General features: G+C 46.5%; 1 protein-coding gene across 1 annotated transcript in view; it reads left to right on the top strand.

The window, feature by feature from the left end:
• LOC311138793 (calmodulin-binding transcription activator 1-like) overlaps positions 1-20,000 on the top strand; it is a gene marked incomplete at both ends in the record, with an annotated part of 72,517 nt that overhangs the window by 49,483 nt on the left and 3,034 nt on the right. Inside the window, 8 exon segments of the mRNA XM_084173612.1 lie at positions 744-2,695; positions 3,274-3,400; positions 3,548-3,682; positions 17,692-17,837; positions 17,967-18,151; positions 18,225-18,303; positions 18,432-18,699; positions 19,682-20,000. The exon segment at positions 19,682-20,000 is cut by the window's right edge and continues 19 nt beyond it. Of these exon segments, the coding sequence (XP_084029738.1) occupies positions 744-2,695; positions 3,274-3,400; positions 3,548-3,682; positions 17,692-17,837; positions 17,967-18,151; positions 18,225-18,303; positions 18,432-18,699; positions 19,682-20,000 (3,211 nt within the window).

Here is a 20,000-nt window from a genome sequence, read left to right as displayed (position 1 = left end):
TTCTGTTCAGGCAATGCTGGCCGTTGAGTTTTGAAATGAACTGACAATGGACCGAAATGTTTAAAAATACAAATTCTTTAATCAGTAATTTCAAGGTTGGTGTGGTTGACAGCAGTCTCTTCACTGTGTCCAGCCCACTAAACAATCACTAAAACAACTGCTAGAACTAGACAGTCAGGGAGCATTTAAAGACAATATTTTGCGGCTTATGACGACAAGCCAATATACATAATTTGCATTGCGGCTCTCCAAAAGAGAAAATGTGGCCCCCGGCCCTGGGGCAAAATCAGTCTTTTATCAATTCAGTGTGTAGTTCACACTTTGAACACATGGTGTCACCCTCACACTGTGTAGCATTTAGCGCTTCCTCAAGGTCTCGGGGGCATTCGAGAGATCTTACTAAGTGTTTATTGTCAAGTAAACTAGAAGAAGATATTCAACTTGAGTGTTAAAACTAATTTAATTATCTGAAATTGACAGGTGGTTATGTCCAAACTATCTGATCAGTACTGGATCACAAGTGACAAACAGCTGTCTCTGTATTCGTGTGCTGTGAATTGTAAGTTGTATGTGACAGTTGATAAACGATGTAGTGTATAATAGTGGTATATATCCCTCTCCGTATCTCTGTCCTCTCTCTCTCTATCTCTCTCTGTCTCTAACTCCGTCTCCCTCTCTGTCTTTCTCTCTCTCTATCTCTCTCTGTCTCTAACTCCGTCTCCCTCTCTGTCTTTCTCTCTCAGGTGCTGGGAGTAGCCTCCACCAGAAGTGCTCCACAGCCAAACAACGCATCATCTCTCCCAAAGTAGAAGCAAAGGCAGGAGCAGGGGCTGGGTCAGGGGCTGGGTCAGGGCCTGGGTCAGGGGCTGGGTCAGGGGCTGGGTCAGGGGCTGGGTCAGGGGCTGGGTCAGGGGCTGGGTCAGGGGCTGGGTCAGGGGCTGGGAAAGGGGTAGGGACAGGCGCAGTGTCAGAGGTGCAGAACAGTGATGTGTCCGAGGGGCAGACAGAGCCCATTCCTGGAGTGGGGGCTAGGAGCAAAGGGGGGGATGAGAGGAAGAACGGCAGGCTGCCCAAATCCTCCCTGCTTCCCCAGAGCAGCATGGAAGTCTCCTCCACGTCCACCAATCAGGTGGAGGTTCCTGACACCACACAGAGCTCTCCACTGTCAATCACCAGCGACATGACTGCCGACAGTCCCGCCCTCAGCCTGGCCAGCAGCCTATCACAGAGCTCCGCTGCTGTGTTCATGTCTGAGGTTGCCACGGTAACAGGGGATTCTGTGTACACCGCAGAACATGCCCACCTGATTGGCTCCACCCATGGCGCCACCACCGCTGGGATTCTAGTGGCTGTGGCCCCGGACACCCAACGCTTTGCATTCCCTAGGGGGGTGGGGTTAGGAGAGGAAGGAGGGGAGTTGGTCCTCTCAAACAGTCTGGACTCTGGAGGTTCTGGAGTCAACCTTCCTGAGACCAGCATGAACTTTGACCCGGACTGCTTCCTGAACAACCCCAAGCAGGGCCAGACATACGGGGGAGGAGGGGGGAAGGCCGAGGGAGGTAGCTGTAATGGTGAAGGGGGGCTCCGCTGCTCTCAACAGTCACTAACGGCTAATGGCTATGTCTTCAATGCAGAGCTCGTAAACAACATCAAGACTGAGGACACGCCCTTGGAGCAGCCGCTGGCCAATCAGAGCGGATACACTGGTGAGGGAGCGGGCCTGAGCCCCAGCACCACACTGGAGCAGATGGACTTCAGCGCTGTGATGTCATCAGCCTGCGCTCAGAGTTTAGCACAGCAGATACATCAACAATCCCCTAGTCTCTTCCTGCAGACCTCCCCCCAGAACCCCCTCGACCAGCCCACCCAGCCCCAGCCCCAGATCAGTGTCTCCGAGACAGGCCAGGAATCAGGCGAGACCCAGACTTATCTGGGCCTTCCTACAATACCACAGACTGACCCTCACACACACCTCCACCAACCCTCCCCAGACCAACATGGCCACAGTGAGGGAAGTGGGAAAGGGGGTCTGGAGAAGAGCAAAGACCGGCTTAGCATCAGGGGGTCTGGGAAGGTGGGGATACCAGAGAAAGAGCCACAGAAGAGGGCTGAGTTACCACTCAAGCCTGTGGAAGAGCATGAGGCCTACAGAAACAACACTAGTGTTGGGGGAGGTGGAGAGCACTACCTACAGCCAACAATCAATATTGGGGGAGTAGAGGGAGGACAAGAAGGAGGAGGAGAGAACAATATTTTCTGTAACGGGGTCAGGGATGTAGGAGTTAACAGCTCAGTGGTAGACAGTCCTCAATCTGTAGCTGGAGCAGCCATGGAGGGGGGGTTGTACAGCTCTACTCTTCCCCAGCCGGGTGTAGGGGAGGCTGGGGGAGCTGAGGGGGCAGGTGGGGGCATCAGCCTGGAAGGCTTCGAGGCATCGTTTGGGAACCAGTTCTCTGACCTCATCAATGACTTCATCTCTGTAGAGGGGGGTGGGGGGGGGGTGGTGGTCGGGACAGGGGGCAGTGCCCTTTACGCCCCTGCTCTGATGCCCCAGGAAGGAGTTAGAGAGGGCCAGGGGGCGGGAACAGCTCCCATTCAGGGTTCAGAGGTGGAGCAGGAAACTCTGGGATTGCTGCCAGAGACGGGGAGGCTGTTAAGGGTGACTGACTACTCCCCCGAGTGGTCTTACCCAGAGGTGAGTCACTAGTGCCTAACCCTTAACCTCTGACCCCTAACCTCTCAAAGCCCTACTTCCTATTCCGTAGCTTTTGAATGGATATATCTATCACCCAAAGTAACTTATCTTATGGACCAACTTAGACATAGAAAGTAGTGTATAGATTATACAAGTATCCCTGAACTGTCAACAACTGTCCCCTCAAGCATATAACTCATAAGGCCAGCGTGTCTCTCTTTACGCAGTAAGAGTCCGACGTAGATCCTCTGAGCCATTAATGACCTGACACACACACACACACACACACACACACACACACACACACACACACACACACACACACACACACACACACACACACACACACACACACACACACACACACTGTATGTGGCTCAGCTTTGACATCAGTGCCCAGTGGAAAGGGTGTAAGGTTTAGACTGAGACTAGGGAGACGTTAAGAAAGAGAACATACAGAATGGCATCATCCCCTTGGACGCTTTGACACACACACACACACACGCACACACACACACACACACACACAGACACACAAAATCCCTGCATGTGTGTAAGCCTGTGTCTCTGTGTTTCAGGGTGGGGTGAAGGTGTTGATAACAGGTCCCTGGCTGGAGGCCAGCAGTGAGTACAGCTGTCTGTTTGACCACATCAGTGTTCCAGCTGCTCTCATACAGCCAGGAGTACTGCGCTGCTACTGCCCAGGTAACACACACACACACACATACATGCATGCACTCAGCTATCTACTTTCTCATGCACACATTGCTAATCCCAACCCCTGTGTGTGTGTGTGTGTGTGTGTGTGTGTGTGTGTGTGTGTGTGTGTGTGTGTGTGTGTGTGTGTCTTAGCCCATGACACAGGTCTGGTGATGCTGCAGGTTGCTATGGGTGGTGATGTGATATCTTCCTCTGTAGTGTTTGAGTATAAAGCTAGAGACTTGCCCACCCTGCCCTCCTCACAACACGACTGGTTGTCCCTGGATGGTGAGTCACCGTGTGTGTGTGTGTGCGTAAGTGGGTGTGTGCATTTGTGCGTGTGTGAGTGAGTGCAAGCCTGCCTGTCTATGACAGATGTTATGATGTCTTATGTAGCTGTGATGAAGGCTTCATTAATGTATACATAGGGATGGGGGGAGTGGGGCTATGATAAAGCATTACCGAATAATCTTCTCAGATGCTAGTACAAAAGGTGAAACAGAGTGTACAGACAATTTATTGTTTTAAATGTATGAAAATATCTCTCTACATATTTGGGTTCCTGCATTTTGTTTCTGATCATGCCTTCCAATATGTTTGATGGGAGATTCCTCCATATTGTCTGGGGCCTGGATTTGCTAAGGGCTAGGAGCCAGAAATATATGGACAAGCGGTTGTTTTGGGAACAGATAACACTTACTCAGAGAGAGAATGTTGTAGGAGAGTGTCAAATCAAATCAAATTCAATTTGTCACATGCATTGAATACAACAGGTGTAGACCTTACTGTTAAATGCTTACTTACGAGCTCTTAACCAACAATGCAGAGTTTTTTAAAAGTAAGTAAGACAAATTTGCTAAATAAACTACAGGAAAAATAGTAACACAATAACAATAACAAGGCTATACAGTGAGGGAAAAAAGTAGTTGATCCCCTGCTGATTTTGTATGTTTGCCCACTGACAAAGAAATTATCAGTCTATAATTTTAATAGTAGGTTTATTTGAACAGTGAGAGACAGAATAACAACAAAAAAATCCAGAAAAACGCATGTCAAAAATGTTATAAATTGATTTGCATTTTAATGAGGGAAATAAGTATTTGACCCCCTCTCAATCAGAAAGATTTCTGGCTCCCAGGTGTCTTTTATACAGGTAACGAGCTGAGATTAGGAGCACACTCTTAAAGGGAGTGCTCCTAATCTCAGTTTGTTACCTGTATAAAAGACACCTGTCCACAGAAGCAATCAATCAATCAGATTCCAAACTCTCCAACATGGCCAAGACCAAAGAGCTCTCCAAGGATGTCAGGGACAAGATTGTAGACCTACACAAGGCTGGAATGGGCTACAAGACCATCGCCAAGCAGCTTGGTGAGAAGGTGACAACAGTTGGTGCGATTATTCGCAAATGGAACACAAAATAACTGTCAATTGCCCTCGGCCTGGGGCTCCATGCAAGATCTCACCTCGTGGAGTTGCAATGATCATGAGAACGGTGAGGAATAAGCCCAGAACTACATGGGAGGTTCTTGTCAATGATATCAAGGCAGTTGGGACCATAGTCACCAAGGAAACAATTGGTAACACACTACGCTGTGAAGGACTGAAATCCTGCAGTGCCTGCAAGGTCCCCCTGCTCAAGAAAGCACATATACAGGGCCGTCTGAAGTTTGCCAATGAACATCTGAATGATTCAGAGGAGAACTGGGTGAAAGTGTTGTGGTCAGATGAGACCAAAATCGAGCTCTTTGGCATCAACTCAACTCGCCGTGTTTGGAGGAGGAGGAATGCTGCCTATGAACCCAAGAACACCATCCCCACCGTCAAACATGGAGGTGGAAACATTATGCTTTGGGGGTGTTTTTTTGCTAAGGGGACAGGACAACTTCACCGCATCAAAGGGACGATGGACGGGGCCATGTATCGTCAAATCTTGGGTGAGAACCTCCTTCCCTCAGCCAGGGCATTGAAAATGGGTCGTGGATGGGTATTCTAGCACGACAATGACCCAAAACACACGGCCAAGGCAACAAAGGAGTGGCTCAAGAAGAAGCACATTAAGGTCCTGGAATGGCCTAGCCAGTCTCCAGACCTTAATCCCATAGAAAATCTGTGGAGGGAGCTGAAGGTTCGAGTTGCCAAACGTCAGCCTCGAAACCTTAATGACTTGGAGAAGATCTGCAAAGAGGAGTGGGACAAAATCCCTCCTGACATGTGTGCAAACCTGGTGGCCAACTACAATAAATGTCTGACCTCTGTGATTGCCAACAAGGGTTTTGCCACCAAGTACTAAGTCATGTTTTGCAGAGGGGTCAAATACTTATTTCCCTCATTAAAATGCAAATAAATGTATAACATTTTTGACATGCGTTTTTCTGGATTTTTTTGTTGTTATTCTGTCTCTCACTGTTCAAATAAACCTACCATTAAAATTATAGACTGATCATGTCTTTGTCAGTGGGCAAACGTACAAAATCAGCAGGGGATCAAATACTTTTTTCCCTCACTGTACATGTAGGTGGGGGTAACGTGACTATGCATAGATAATAAACAGAGAGTAGCAGCAGCATGTGTGAAAAGTGTGAAGGAATGTGAATGTATGTATGTATGTATGTATGTGTGTGTGTGTGTGTGTGTGTGTGTGTGTGTGTGTGTGTGTGTGTATGTATGTATGTATGTATGTGTGTGTGTGTGTGTGTGTGTGTGTGTGTGTGTGTGTGTGTGTGTGTGTGTGTGTGTGTGTGTGTGTGTGTGTGTGTGTGTGTGTGTGTGTGTGTTGGAGTGTCCGTGTAGTATGCGTGGGTGTGTGGTTAGAGTCCAGTAAGTGTACATTGTGAAACGTTGAGGCCCATTTCAGCACCACAGACAGCACCACTCATCTAGAGCCACTATGGCTGAGAACATTTGATAATTTTCCAAAAGGCCATACATTTTACCACTGTGTCTGATGGGACTTGTTTACTCAAGGCTGAATATGTTTAATACTGCAGCCTCCAGGGAACCTTTGTGTGGGGAATAACATAGCCTGTTTATAATGTGAACTGAAATGAGGTTTTTCTACACCTGTTGGTCAGAGGCTTAAGGCTCTGGCTTGATGGGATTTCTGTGTGTTTTGTTGTTTTTCGCCGTGTACAACATGAAGACAAATCTTAACAATTCTTGAATGGCAATAAGATTTTCTGACTCTAAGAACCTCTAAGGGTTCAATTGTGTTCAGTGTTTCCAAAATGTTCCTCTTGCACAAAACATTCACTCTTGTGAGTACTTGCAAAAAATAGTCTGTGCAACAAGGTGCTGTAATCCTTCCATGCCTGTAGTTCAGGGGCGTGTGTGTGTTTCACCTCGTTCGCTCCAGTCTATGTGATAGATACGCTAAGTGGCATGAGAGAGAGAGAGAGAGAGAGAGAGAGAGAGAGAGAGTGTGTGAGAAAGAGTGGGAAGAGAGAGGGAGTGTGCTGCCATCTTGTTAGAAGGTAACAGATTATTTTATTATAGTGATTAAGAGTGACTTTCATTGTGTTCCATGGTGTTTAGCGCCCCCTAGTGGAGCTTTCTGGTACTTAGAATTATGTACGAAAACCCGGAAGTAAAGTTGTTATTATGCACGCAGACAAGCAGCTAGAAACAATGTTACTGTACAGTTCTTTCAGTGCAACTATTTCTTGTTACGCTTCAGCCTCGGAAAATATTTGTTTGTAAGTTCAATTCAAGCATATTGCAAGTGATGATAATATTGTTATTGACAGAATTGCTTACTTATCAATGTTAATTGGTTACATTTACTCATGCAAATTGCATTGACTTTCATGGATGCCGTTAGCTGTATTAGTTTGCTCGTGCGTCATGTAAAAGAAGTGTAAAACATACTATAGTTTGTTACTGTTTCTAGTGTAATATGCTTTGTTATTGTACAGAGGTGTTTGTACATTATTAGAGTAATGAAAGGAGTTGGCTAGTTGATACTCATAGAGTAATTATCTATTTGGTTTGTCGTCATGCCAGATACATGGTAACTTGGCACTTGCTTTGTATTTATGCAACTTCAACTTGAAATGTATAATGTACAGCTACAGTATGTCAATGTGAATTGAATACTAAAGTATATTATTTTCTGTATTTGCAGTTTCACAACATAAACGTTTTCAATACATTCGTTCAAGAAAAGTCACGCCTTGGAAGTTTTATTGAAGACTCAGTTGTTAGCTATCTGTCTAGTTTTGCACGGGAACGCAATTCAAGGGCAGAATAGTGAAAAAACATCATCACGGCGGGCTCAAGCACAAGAATAATCGCACGTGGTGGTTATGATTCTACGTTCATTAGCCAACAAAGCCTCTGATCCTAGGGATGACCAGCAGTCTACGATGCAGCAACCAGAGGCAAGTGTTCGACAGAAAGAGGAAGAGGAGCGAGTAAGAGAGATGGAGGAGCCTCTTCAGCACATTGAAACCAAGTCTCAGTCTACAAGATCAAGGTCATCAAAACAGTCAAGCAGATCCTCAACTGTGAGTTGTGCAGCCATCAAAGCATGTGCCAAGGCGGACGCAGCGCGTGCTCGAGTCTCCTATGCTGAAAAGGAAGCTTCTGTGATGAAACAAAAAGCGGAACTGGATGCAAGTTTATATGTTCTCCAAGTTGAGAGAACAGCTGCTGCTGCGTTGGCTGAAGCTGTAGCCTTTGAAGAAGCTGTAGAGTCTGAACGCAGAGAGCTCCACAGAGAACTCAACACAGGGACACAGCCCTTAAATCCAGTCCAACGTACTTGTGAGTATGTGCAACAACATGCTAGGCCCTACTTTGCTGAAATGCCATTTGAAGTAGAGACACAAGAGCTTAGTGTTGACCCAGCTACAGGCCACAATCCAGAAAGTAGCAAACAACGGAGCATGAGCAGAGAATCTCCGTACAAAAGAAATGAAAAGCAGCATGGTGGAAAGGGAAAACAGACCCACTTCCAGTCACCGACACAAAGCTTCCCTGAGTCACAAGTGGCACCAGAACTCACCAAGTACCTCCTGCGCCGTGAGATGGTGAGTTCCGGACTCCTGAAGTTTGATGATCGTCCTGAAAATTATTGGGCATGGAAAGCATCTTTTCTCAATGCGACCAGAGACTTGAATCTATCAGCCAGGGAAGAGTTAGATCTAATTACCAAGTGGCTGGGGGCAGAGTCGTCTGAGCAAGCAAAGAGAATTAGATCTGTCTATATTCTCAATGCAACAGCAGGGCTTAACATGGTCTGGCAACGACTAAAAGAGTGCTATGGTACACCCGAAGTGATCGAGAATGCACTGTTAAAGAAAATTGATGAATTTCCAAAACTGTCTAACAAAGACAATCACAAACTAAGAGAACTGGGTGACATTCTTCTCGAACTGGAGTGTGCTAAAGAAGAAGGGTACCTTCCAGGCCTCGCTTATCTGGACACATCTCGTGGGGTAAACCCTATAGTAGAGAAACTTCCATTCAGTTTACAAGAGAAATGGATAGCACAGGGATCCAAATACAAGGAGGACTATCGGGTAGCATTCCCACCATTCTCGTTTTTCTCGAGATTCATCAGGAACCAGGCGAAAATTAGAAACGACCCCAGCTTCACCCTCTACACCTCAACTACCCAGGTGTCTGTGAAAAATGAGAAACCTGTCAGGTACAGCAGCAAGACACCTGTGACTGTACACAAAACAGATGTGTCATCTGAGCCCTCAGACCACCAAACCAAACCCAGTAAGACAAAAGTTGAAAGCCCTGACCATCACTGTCCAATACATAACAAGCCTCATCCTCTTAAAAAGTGTTGCGGGTTTAGATACAAAACTCTAGATGAGCGCAAATCATATCTCAAAGAGAATGGCATTTGTTTCCGATGTTGTGGGTCAACTCAGCACAGAGCTAAAGACTGTAAGGTGTCAATCAAGTGCTCCGAGTGTGACAGCGACAGACATCTTGCTGCTCTGCATCCAGGTCCAGCTCCTTCAACGATAGATACCGCTACAGCAGAGAAAGAGCATGGCGGGGAGCAAGGTGAAGATGCTCTTCTATCAGTCACCTCAAAGTGTACCGAGATCTGTGGTGAGGCAGCCAATCCAAGATCATGTTCAAAAATATGCCTAGTCAAAGCTTATCCAGCTGGGAAAAGAGAGAAAGCTGTCAAAATGTATGCAATGCTTGATGAACAGAGCAACAAATCTCTGGCCAAGACAGAGTTTTTCAATCTCTTCAACATCAATGACAACTCTGCTCCATACACCATGAAGACCTGTTCTGGGGTAACAGAGACTTCAGGCAGGAGAGCCGTCAACTTCATGGTGGAGTCTATAGACGGACACAAGCAGCTCACTCTCCCTACTCTGATAGAGTGTGACATGATGCCAGACGATAGAATGGAGATTCCCTCCCCAGACATTGCGCATCATCATCCCCATCTGCAACCAGTGGCGGACAAAATTCCAGCTGTGGACCCAGACGCTCCCATCCTCCTGCTCTTAGGACGAGACATCTTAAGGGTACACAAGGTACGAGAACAAATCAATGGGCCCCACGACACTCCTTATGCACAGCGACTCGACCTCGGGTGGGTCATCGTGGGTGAAGTTTGTCTGGGAACGGCTCACCGACCAGCCAGTGTTAACGTGTTCAGGACAAACATACTTCAAAATGGTCGCACGTCCTATCTGAGCCCTTGCCCTGACATCATCCAGGTGAAAGAGAACTACAGCAGCGTAGCTCAGCAACACATTTCTCTCTCTACAGGGCACTCGAGAGATCCAAGCACAACTGTAAACACTGACAGCAATCCAGCAGACCATGCAACCAGGCCCATACGAGCCGCACTCTTAAAGCACACCAGTTGGTTCTCAGGTCCCCCTTTTCTGGCTCAAGCAAACTCAAGTGAGTCTGAGACCATCAATTTTGACCTTGTAGAGCCTGACGCAGACGCAGAGATTCGGCCAGACGTCACTGCCTTCGTCACTAAGGTTTCTGGAGCTCAATTCGGCTCTCATCGCTTTGAGAGGTTCTCGAACTGGAAAGCTCTCAATCGAGCCACAGCACGACTCATTCATGTTGCCAGATCCTTTCACAAAAGTGTGGACGACAACAACTGCAGAGGCTGGCATCAGTGTAAAAAACCATGCAGTACAAGTGAGTTGTCACAAGCCAAAACAGCAATCATTCACTGTGTGCAACATGAAGCCTTCAAAGAGGAATTCAAATGCCTTGAGAAAGGAAAAGAGTTACCAAAACAAAGTATACTCAAAAAGCTGAACCCAGTGATTGATGAGGATGGGTTGCTGAGGGTGGGAGGCCGATTATCCTCTGCCGACCTGTCACAAGACGAAAAATCATCCTCTCATCATCCCACGGACGCATCATGTCGCCACTCTGCTGGTAAGACATTATCACGAGCAAGTGGCTCACCAGGGCCGTCATTTTTCAGATGGAGCTATTCGAGCAGCAGGCTTCTGGATTATTGGGAGCAAACATCTGGTCTCTGGTATCATCCACAAGTGTGTCACCTGCCGTAAGGTTAGAGGAAAGTCAGTTGACCAAAAGATGGCGGACTTACCTGCAGACAGACTCACATCAGAGCCACCATTCACCAGTGTTGGACTTGATGTGTTTGGACCATGGAATGTCATAACTCGTCGCACTAGAGGTGGTAGTGCAGACTCCAAGCGCTGGGCGGTACTCTTTACATGTATGTCTACTAGAGCAGTCCATATTGAGCTCATCGAATCCATGTCCACATCCAGCTTCATCAACGCGCTGAGGCGTTTTTTCTCTATCCGCGGTCCAGCAAAAGTGCTACGATCTGATCGAGGTACAAACTTTATAGGTGCCTGCAGGGAACTGGGAATCGACACAAATGACTCAGAGTTGACTAAATACCTCTCAGACAAGGGATGTACTTGGATATTTAATCCCCCACACTCGTCTCATATGGGTGGTTCTTGGGAGAGACTCATTGGGGTTGCCAGACGTATCCTTGATGCTATGCTGTTTCAGACGGGCTCCACTCGTCTCACACATGAGGTCTTGAGCACTCTTATGTCTGAAGTTATGGCAATAATCAATGCGAGACCCCTAGTGTCAGTGTCAACCGATCCTGACATGCCTGCCATTCTTACACCCTCAATGTTACTGACACAAAAGACCAACACTACCTCAGCCCCTTCTGGATATTTCCACATGAACGATCTTCATGGAAAACAGTGGAAGCAAGTCCAGTGTCTCGCTGACACTTTTTGGAAAAGGTGGAGACAGGAGTACCTGACAACACTGCAGAGACGCAGAAAATGGACAGCAGAAAAGCCAAATGTGAAAGTGGGAGATGTTGTCTTATTGAAAGACAGTCAGACGCACAGAAATGACTGGCCAGTCGGACTTGTGGTCAAAACCTTTCCCAGTACTGACGAAAAGGTCAGGAAAGTAGAACTAAAGGTTGTCAAGCAAGGGATTGCTAAGGTGTTTCTGAGACCAATCTCAGAGATTGTTGTTCTTCTTTCTGAAGCATCCTAGAGGCAAAATATTTTATTTCATAGTGGCGCAATCTCATTATACCAGGCGGGGAGTGTGCTGCCATCTTGTTAGAAGGTAACAGATTATTTTATTATAGTGATTAAGAGTGACTTTCATTGTGTTCCATGGTGTTTAGCGCCCCCTAGTGGAGCTTTCTGGTACTTAGAATTATGTACGAAAACCCGGAAGTAAAGTTGTTATTATGCACGCAGACAAGCAGCTAGAAACAATGTTACTGTACAGTTCTTTCAGTGCAACTATTTCTTGTTACGCTTCAGCCTCGGAAAATATTTGTTTGTAAGTTCAATTCAAGCATATTGCAAGTGATGATAATATTGTTATTGACAGAATTGCTTACTTATCAATGTTAATTGGTTACATTTACTCACGCAAATTGCATTGACTTTCATGGATGCCGTTAGCTGTATTAGTTTGCTCGTGCATCATGTAAAAGAAGTGTAAAACATACTATAGTTTGTTACTGTTTCTAGTGTAATATGCTTTGTTATTGTACAGAGGTGTTTGTACATTATTAGAGTAATGAAAGGAGTTGGCTAGTTGATACTCATAGAGTAATTATCTATTTGGTTTGTCGTCATGCCAGATACATGGTAACTTGGCACTTGCTTTGTATTTATGCAACTTCAACTTGAAATGTATAATGTACAGCTACAGTATGTCAATGTGATTGAATACTAAAGTATATTATTTTCTGTATTTGCAGTTTCACAACATAAACGTTTTCAATACATTCGTTCAAGAAAAGTCACGCCTTGGAAGTTTTATTGAAGACTCAGTTGTTAGCTATCTGTCTAGTTTTGCACGGGAACGCAATTCAAGGGCAGAATAGGGAGAGAACAGCGACAGTGCGGCAATGGGTCTACAGAAAGACGCACTGCTGTGGTCCACATAAAGAGAATATTCGCTCAATGTTTTGATGCTTTTATAGTTTTAATGCAGCTAAATGTCGACCGTAGTGGGTCTTCGTCAGGTTCCGCTCACATACACAAAGCGGAATAGGAGAGATAACCCTTTTAGAGTGCTGGAGCTGGGATGAATAGCAGTAATTTGTGCATAGCCGCTCCCAGCATAATCTCGACCAGACCAGAGAAGGAGAGGCGTAATATGGTCGCCCCATATTAGGCTGGTTCAGGCAGGTTTCCTTAAACTACCAAAATTGTAGAATGCACCAGACATTAAATAGCCATAATGGTAAAGTAGGCCTACGGCTTTCCCCCAGGAATATTTGCATTGTAGCCTACTCACGCCTCCGAGAATTCACTCGAACCTCTCCGTTCTGTGCCTTTGTTTGAAAAGCGATCAGACTATTCTACTGTGTCTGACTCCTGTGATTCAGTGTTCTTTCTCCCATTGATGATGACCGAGACACCCGTAGCTCGCGGACCTCCCCGTGGTTAGATTTAAACAGTGGCGTCTGTTTCCCTGCCGCGAGAGGAGAATTCACGTCTGCTCTGTTTACGCACCTATCACGGTTTTAAGGGAGAGAAACGGCGCGAAATGGGGAGGGGAGGGTAGACTCTCTCTCTCGACTCTTCCACTTTGTTATATTGTGGTTGCATGGTAGCGAGCGTTGCACACGTCAAACTAAAGAAGACTATAAAACACGATAAGGACAAAGAGAGCGTCAGAGAGACACTATTTGAGGTTTCCGGTTAGTAGCCTTATCTATTCTGTTAAAACGAAAAACACAAAATGGACTTGTAGCTGTTGTCGGTGTTTTGTGCATTTACCTCAGAATGGGTGTTTGAGAGAACGAAAGAGGCATAGATAGGCTCGGAGGTGGCGCTATTTAGAGGATATAAGTTGATCCTATTATTCACTTTAGCTATCTGACGATCTGTGTGGTGTTGATAGTAGGCTATATGTCCAGCCTCTGCATGCTCGCATCATCTCGAAACTCCTTAGTTATGTGTGTTTACATTGCTTTTGTCATTGCCGGTGATTAAAGCTCATAGCCAACACAGTCCAGGTCAAACTCCCTCATCACGAGGCACAGGTATTAAAACGTGTGTAAATGGCTAATCTAAACCCTGTATATTCTGTTCTGTAAATTGGCTGGTAGCATAATGACTAACAAGTGTGCTGTGAAAGGGCTGCTTCTCTCGCGCGCGCTCTCTCTCGCTCTCGTCTGAAGTCAACAAAGGACTTTTAATAAGTCACTGTGTCTGACACGATCTCTACAAGGTCCGTGGAGCTCATATGCTATTTAATAGGTTCTGTAGGCGTTTGGGGACTTTTGTGTTGTCGTTCTGTAGCCTAGCCTAGCCTATTCACTTTTCGCAAAGACATAGGCCTACATTTAGGGCAATGAACTGCATTAAGTTGCCACGTTGTCTATTGTAACTTGTAAACTAAGTGAGGAGTAGCCTATGAGCCGGTCTGTAAGAAGTCAAAGTTGCATGAAGAGCGCTCCCTCATTCTGATTTCAGCACCTTGAGAGGTGGACAGCGCCACAAGTTTTAGGCTAGCTGTCGTTTGTGCTGAAAGCCTGCCGCAAATCATTTCCTAATGTGACATTTCACCATTGTAAAAAAACAACAACCGTTTTTATACTGGTTACCTTAACAAATATATAACAATTTAACAAATCCCAAGTCTGAGAGGCGGGAATGGGGGCAGAAAGTGGGTCAAAGCTCAGAACAGAACAGAACGGAACAGTTCTGGAGTTCCAACAGTTCCTGGAAAGCAAGCTTTTCTCGAATTAAACTATCCGGAGACTGAAAAAAAACAAAAGCATAATTGGAACAAGCTGGGCATCAGCAGTGGTCATGTCTCTACCGGCAAGGACTGTGTCTGCCTTGGGCCATTGATGAGCAGCGTTTGTGACTGGATGTGCCCCTGGTGACCTCAGATGGGAGGAAGAGGATGTATGGGGCAGACTGACAGGCTCTGAGTATGAGGACAGTGACCATCACACACATACTAACATACTGTATCTGGTGAGCAAAACAAACATGTTTGGAGACTGAGACACACAAGTCTGTAGATACACACACGCAGAGAAGAACACACACACACACACACACAGTTGCAGAGTCAAAAAGGGGAGGATGTGAGTCAGTGTGTATTTCCTGATTCCTCTGTGTTTGGTGAGGGACCAGGGCCCCACATGCAGCAGACTGATGCAACACACACACAGATGGGAGAAATCCAGACAGACCAGCCTAGAGATAGAACAGACACTTTTCTAAATTCAAAATGTTCTTCTGTCCACCCAATGTGTTGGAATAACCAGCTGGTATTGAACCCAAGATGTCTGGGTGACTACAGACCATGTTAGCCCACTGAGCCAAAGGCATTTGTTTGGTAAAGCTAACAACATGTTGAGTTTGTTTTTCTGTTCATTCAGATAAACTCTCTGTCATGCGTAGCTGGTAGCCTATGCTCCATTCTGATTGGCTGTAGTAGTTGTGTTAAAGGGGAGGAGCTCTTATGTCACAGTTGTCATCCCGCCCCCTTCTCCTCCTCCTCCTCCTCCTCCAGAGAGAGAGAGAGAGAGAGAGAGAGAGAGAGAGAGAGAGAGAGAGAGAGAGAGAGAGAGAGAGAGAGAGAGAGAGAGAGAGAGAGAGAGAGAGAGAGAGAGAGAGAGAGAGAGATGGGATGGGATGACATAATCTGCACTACAGTCGTGGTCAAAAGTTTTGAGAATGACACAAGTATTGGTCTCCACAAAGTTTGCTGCCTCAGTGTTGATGATGGCAATTTGCATATACTCCAGAATGTCATGAAGAGTGATCAGATGAATTGTAATTAATTGCAAAGTCCCTCTTTGCCATGAAAATGAACTTCATCCCCAAAAAACATTTCCACTGCATTTCAGCCCTACCACAAAAGAACCAGCTGCCATCATGTCAGTGATTGTCTCGTTAACACAGGTGAGAGTGTTGACGAGGACAAGGCTGGAGATCACTCTGTCATGCTGATTGAGTCAGAATAACAGACTGGAAGCTTTAAAAGGAGGGTGGTGCTTGAAATCATTGTTCTTCCATGGTTACCTGCAAGGAAACACGTGCCGTCATCATTGCTTTGCACAAAAAGGGCTTCACAGGCAAGGATATTGCTGCTAGTAAGATTGCACCTAAATCAACCATTTATCAGATCATCAAGAACTTCAAGGAGAGAGGTTCAATTGTTGTGAAGAAGGCGTCAGGGCGCCCAAGAAAGTCCAGCAAGCGCCAGGACCGTCTCCTAAAGTTGATTCAGCTGCGGGATCGGGGCACCACCAGTGCAGAGCTTGCTCAGGAATGGCAGCAGGCAGGTGTGAGTGCATCTGCACGCACAGTGAGGCAAAGACTTTTGGAGGATGGCCTGGTGTCAAGAAGGGCAGCAAAGAAGCCACTTCTCTCCAGGAAAACATCAGGGACAGACTGATATTCTGCAAAAGGTACAGGGATTGGACTGCTGAGGACTGGGGTAGAGTCCTTTTCTCTGATGAATCCCCTTTCTGATTGTTTGGGGCATCCGGAAAACACCATGTCCGGAGAAGACAAGGTGAGCGCTACCATCAGTCCTGTGTCATGCCAACAGTAAAGCATCCTGAGACCATTCGTGTGGGGTTGCTTCTCAGCCAAGGGAGTGGGCTCACTCACAATTTTGCCTAAGAACACAGCCATGAATAAAGAATGGTACCAACACATCCTCCGAGAGCAACTTCTCCCAACCATCCAAGAACAGTTTGGTGACAAACTTTTCCAGCATGATGGAGCACCTTGCCATAAGGCAAAAGTGATAACTAAGTGGCTCGGGGAACAAAACATCGACATTTTGGGTCCATGGCCAGGAAACTCCCCAGACCTTAATCCCATTGAGAACTTGTGGTCGATCCTCAAGAGGCGGGTGGACAAACAAAAACCCACAAATTCTGACAAACTCCAAGCATTGATTATGCAAGAATGGGCTGCCATCAGTCAGGATGTGACCCAGAAGTTAATTGACAGCATGCCAGGGTGGATTGCAGAGGTCTTGAAAAAGAAGGGTCAACACTGCAAATATTGACTCTTTGCATAAACTGAATGTCATTGTCAATGAAAGCCTTTGACACTTATGGAATACTTGTAATTATACTTCAGTGTACCATAGTAACTATTGACATAAAGATCTAAGAACACTGAGGCAGCAAACTTTGTGGAGACCAATACTTGTGTCATTCTCAAAAGTTTTGACCACGACTGTACAGTAACATTTGAACAAAGATGCGTGCAAGCAAACACACACACACAAATGTATTATTATTGCTAAATACTGCACAATTTAAACACTTGACCCCCAATCCCCCCTTCCCCAAAACACATGTATATATTGGACTATAAATTGTGCCTTCCTGTATTATACTTATGCTACAATGTTTAATCTATTCTACTGAGCCATTTACTTTATGTTGGTATTCTTATCTTTTATTATTTCTTATTGTTGTTGCATTGTCAAGAAGGAACCTGCAAGTAAACATTTAGTTGGACGGTGTATATCATGTGTATCCAGTACATACAACTAAACACTTGAAACACACACAGTACAAGTACACACTCCTGTTCTCTCTCTCAGAGATACACACATTCACTATCGTTGGCATGCCCCCAGGACTAAATCATTTGTTAAGGTTTGTAGTGAGAGAGATGGATATCATATTGTTTGGGAATCTGCTTGAGATAATGTCCAGGTTATGAACAGAGTGATACACACAGTTAACCTCATAACCTGTCATCTCTGCCTGTCCCACTTCTGTCCAATAACAGTGTGTCCCTCCTGTTTTTCCGTAGATACCCAGTTCAGGATGTCCATTCTGGAGCGTCTGGAGCAGATGGAACAGAGAATGGCTGAGATAACCAATCACCATCAGAGCTCCGAAACCACAGCAACCACGGGGGGAGGAGGAGGAGGAGGTGGCACTGACCACCAGTCTCAGGTAACTTAATTGGTTTATTGATTGATTGATTGACTGGTTGGTTGGGTTGATTGATTGACCCCTGTAACATCAGTCCCAAAACGGTGTATTTTTCTCCCTCCCTCTCTCCCTTCCTCCCTCTTTCTCCAGCTCTCCCCAGCCGAGGGTTCGTTTGAGGGCCGTGTGGTAGTAGTGTGTGAGAAGATGATGACCCGCCCCTTTTGGGTTTCCCCCAATCAGCTGATCCACAGCCGGAGCTCCCGGGGCATGACCCTCCTGCACCTGGCCGCAGCTCAGGGCTACGCAGGGTTAATACAGACTCTCATTCGCTGGCGGTGAGAACACACACACACACACACACACAGGTATATTAAGATATGACTCTAACTGTGCTCCTCTGTTCCTCAGCACTAAGCATGCAGACAGTATAGATCTGGAGTTAGAGGTGGACCCTCTCAATGTCGACCACTTCTCCTGCACCCCACTGGTAAGAGACAGTGTGTGTGTTATTGTGTTTGTGATGTGTTTGTGTATGTTCTGTCTGTGTTCTGTCTGTGTTCGTTTATTTAATGCTGTGTGTATATGACGTGTTTTGTCTCTGCTCTCTCTCCGTAGATGTGGGCATGTGCTCTGGGTCATACAGAAGCAGCTCTGGTTCTGTACCAGTGGGACTCCAGAGCTTTGGCCATCCCTGATTCACTGGGCCGCCTGCCACTCAGTATTGCACGCTCACGGGGACACACTCAATTGGCCGAGCTCCTGGAGCAGCTGCAACAGGCTCCTCCTAATCAGGGTCCGCCCACCGACACCTGGATGGACAGGTGGAGCAGCGAATCAGAGCCCAGTGCACAGAGGGAAAGTCCCACCCCCAACTCTAACCCAGGTGAGAGTTGGGTTACTGGATAGTCAAAGGTTGAATATACACTCACCGGCCAGTTTATTAGGTATACCCATCTTGTACCGGGTTGGACCCCACTTTGCCTCCAGAACAGCCGGAATTATTCGGGGAATTCTACATCGTGTCGGAAAAACTTTCCACAGGAATGTTGGTCTATGCTGACGCGATGGCATTACGCAGTTGCTGCAGTTTGGACGGCGGTACATTCATGCTGTGAACAGCCCATTCCATCTCATCACAAATATGCTCTATTGGGTTGAGGTCTGGGGACTGTTTAGACTACTCAAGTAAACTGAACTTGCTGTCATGTTACAGGCAATGTTTTCCCACTCTTCAATTGTCCAGTGTTGGTGATTGCGTGCCCACTGGAAACGCTTCTTCTTGTTTTTAGCTGATAAGAGTGGAACCCGTTGTGTTGTCTGCTGCAATAGCCCATCTGTGACAAGGATCGACGAGTTGTGCGTTCCGCGATGCCGTTCTGCACACCACTGTTGTACTGTGCCGTTATTTGTCTCTTTGTGGCCCACCTGTTAGCTTGCACGATTCTTGCCATTCTCCTTCGACCTCTCTCATCAATGAGCTGTTTTCATCCACAGGACTCCCACTGACTGGATGTTTTTTGTTTGTCGCACCATTCTCGATAAACCCTGAACACTGTCGTGTATGAAAAGCCCAGCAGGGCAGCCGTTTGAGATACTGGATCCGGCGTGCCTGGCATCGACGATCATGCCATGCTCAAAGTCTCTTAGGTCACTCGTTTTGCCCATTCTAACATTCAATCGAACAGTAACTGAATGCCTCAATGCCTGTCTGCCTGATTATATAACAAGCTACGTGACTCACTGTCTGTAGGAGCAATACATTTTCATGAACGGTTTACCTAATAAACTGTCCGGTGAGTGTACATTGGGATAATCAGTTCTGAGGGCCGCAGTTTCATCTGTGATATCATGCTCTGTCTCTCCAGACCTGACGAGAACCAGGACAGAACCCCAGCAGAGCAACCAGAACCAGAGCCTCAGCCAGAGCCAGGGTCATTGCTGGGCTCACAAGGGCCAACCCCAGCTGCAGGGCCAACACCGGGGGCTACAGGACAACCAGGGAGACCCCCCACCAGCCAAGAGACTCAAACTCAATTCTGAGGCCCATCAACGGCCAGCCAACCCCCCAACCCCCCCCCACACTCCCTCTCATCACCCCAACCCCCTATGCTCTCAACTACCCAACCTCAGCCCCCTTAACACCCCAAATCCCCACCTCCCCAGCCCCCCTCTCTCCCACCTGCA

This window comes from Coregonus lavaretus, assembly GCF_964263955.1.
Source record: "Coregonus lavaretus genome assembly, chromosome: 12".
Classification (NCBI taxonomy): Eukaryota; Metazoa; Chordata; class Actinopteri; order Salmoniformes; family Salmonidae; genus Coregonus; species Coregonus lavaretus.
The sequence above is the reverse complement of the archived record's forward strand: the minus strand, read 5'-3'. Positions and strand labels throughout refer to the sequence as shown.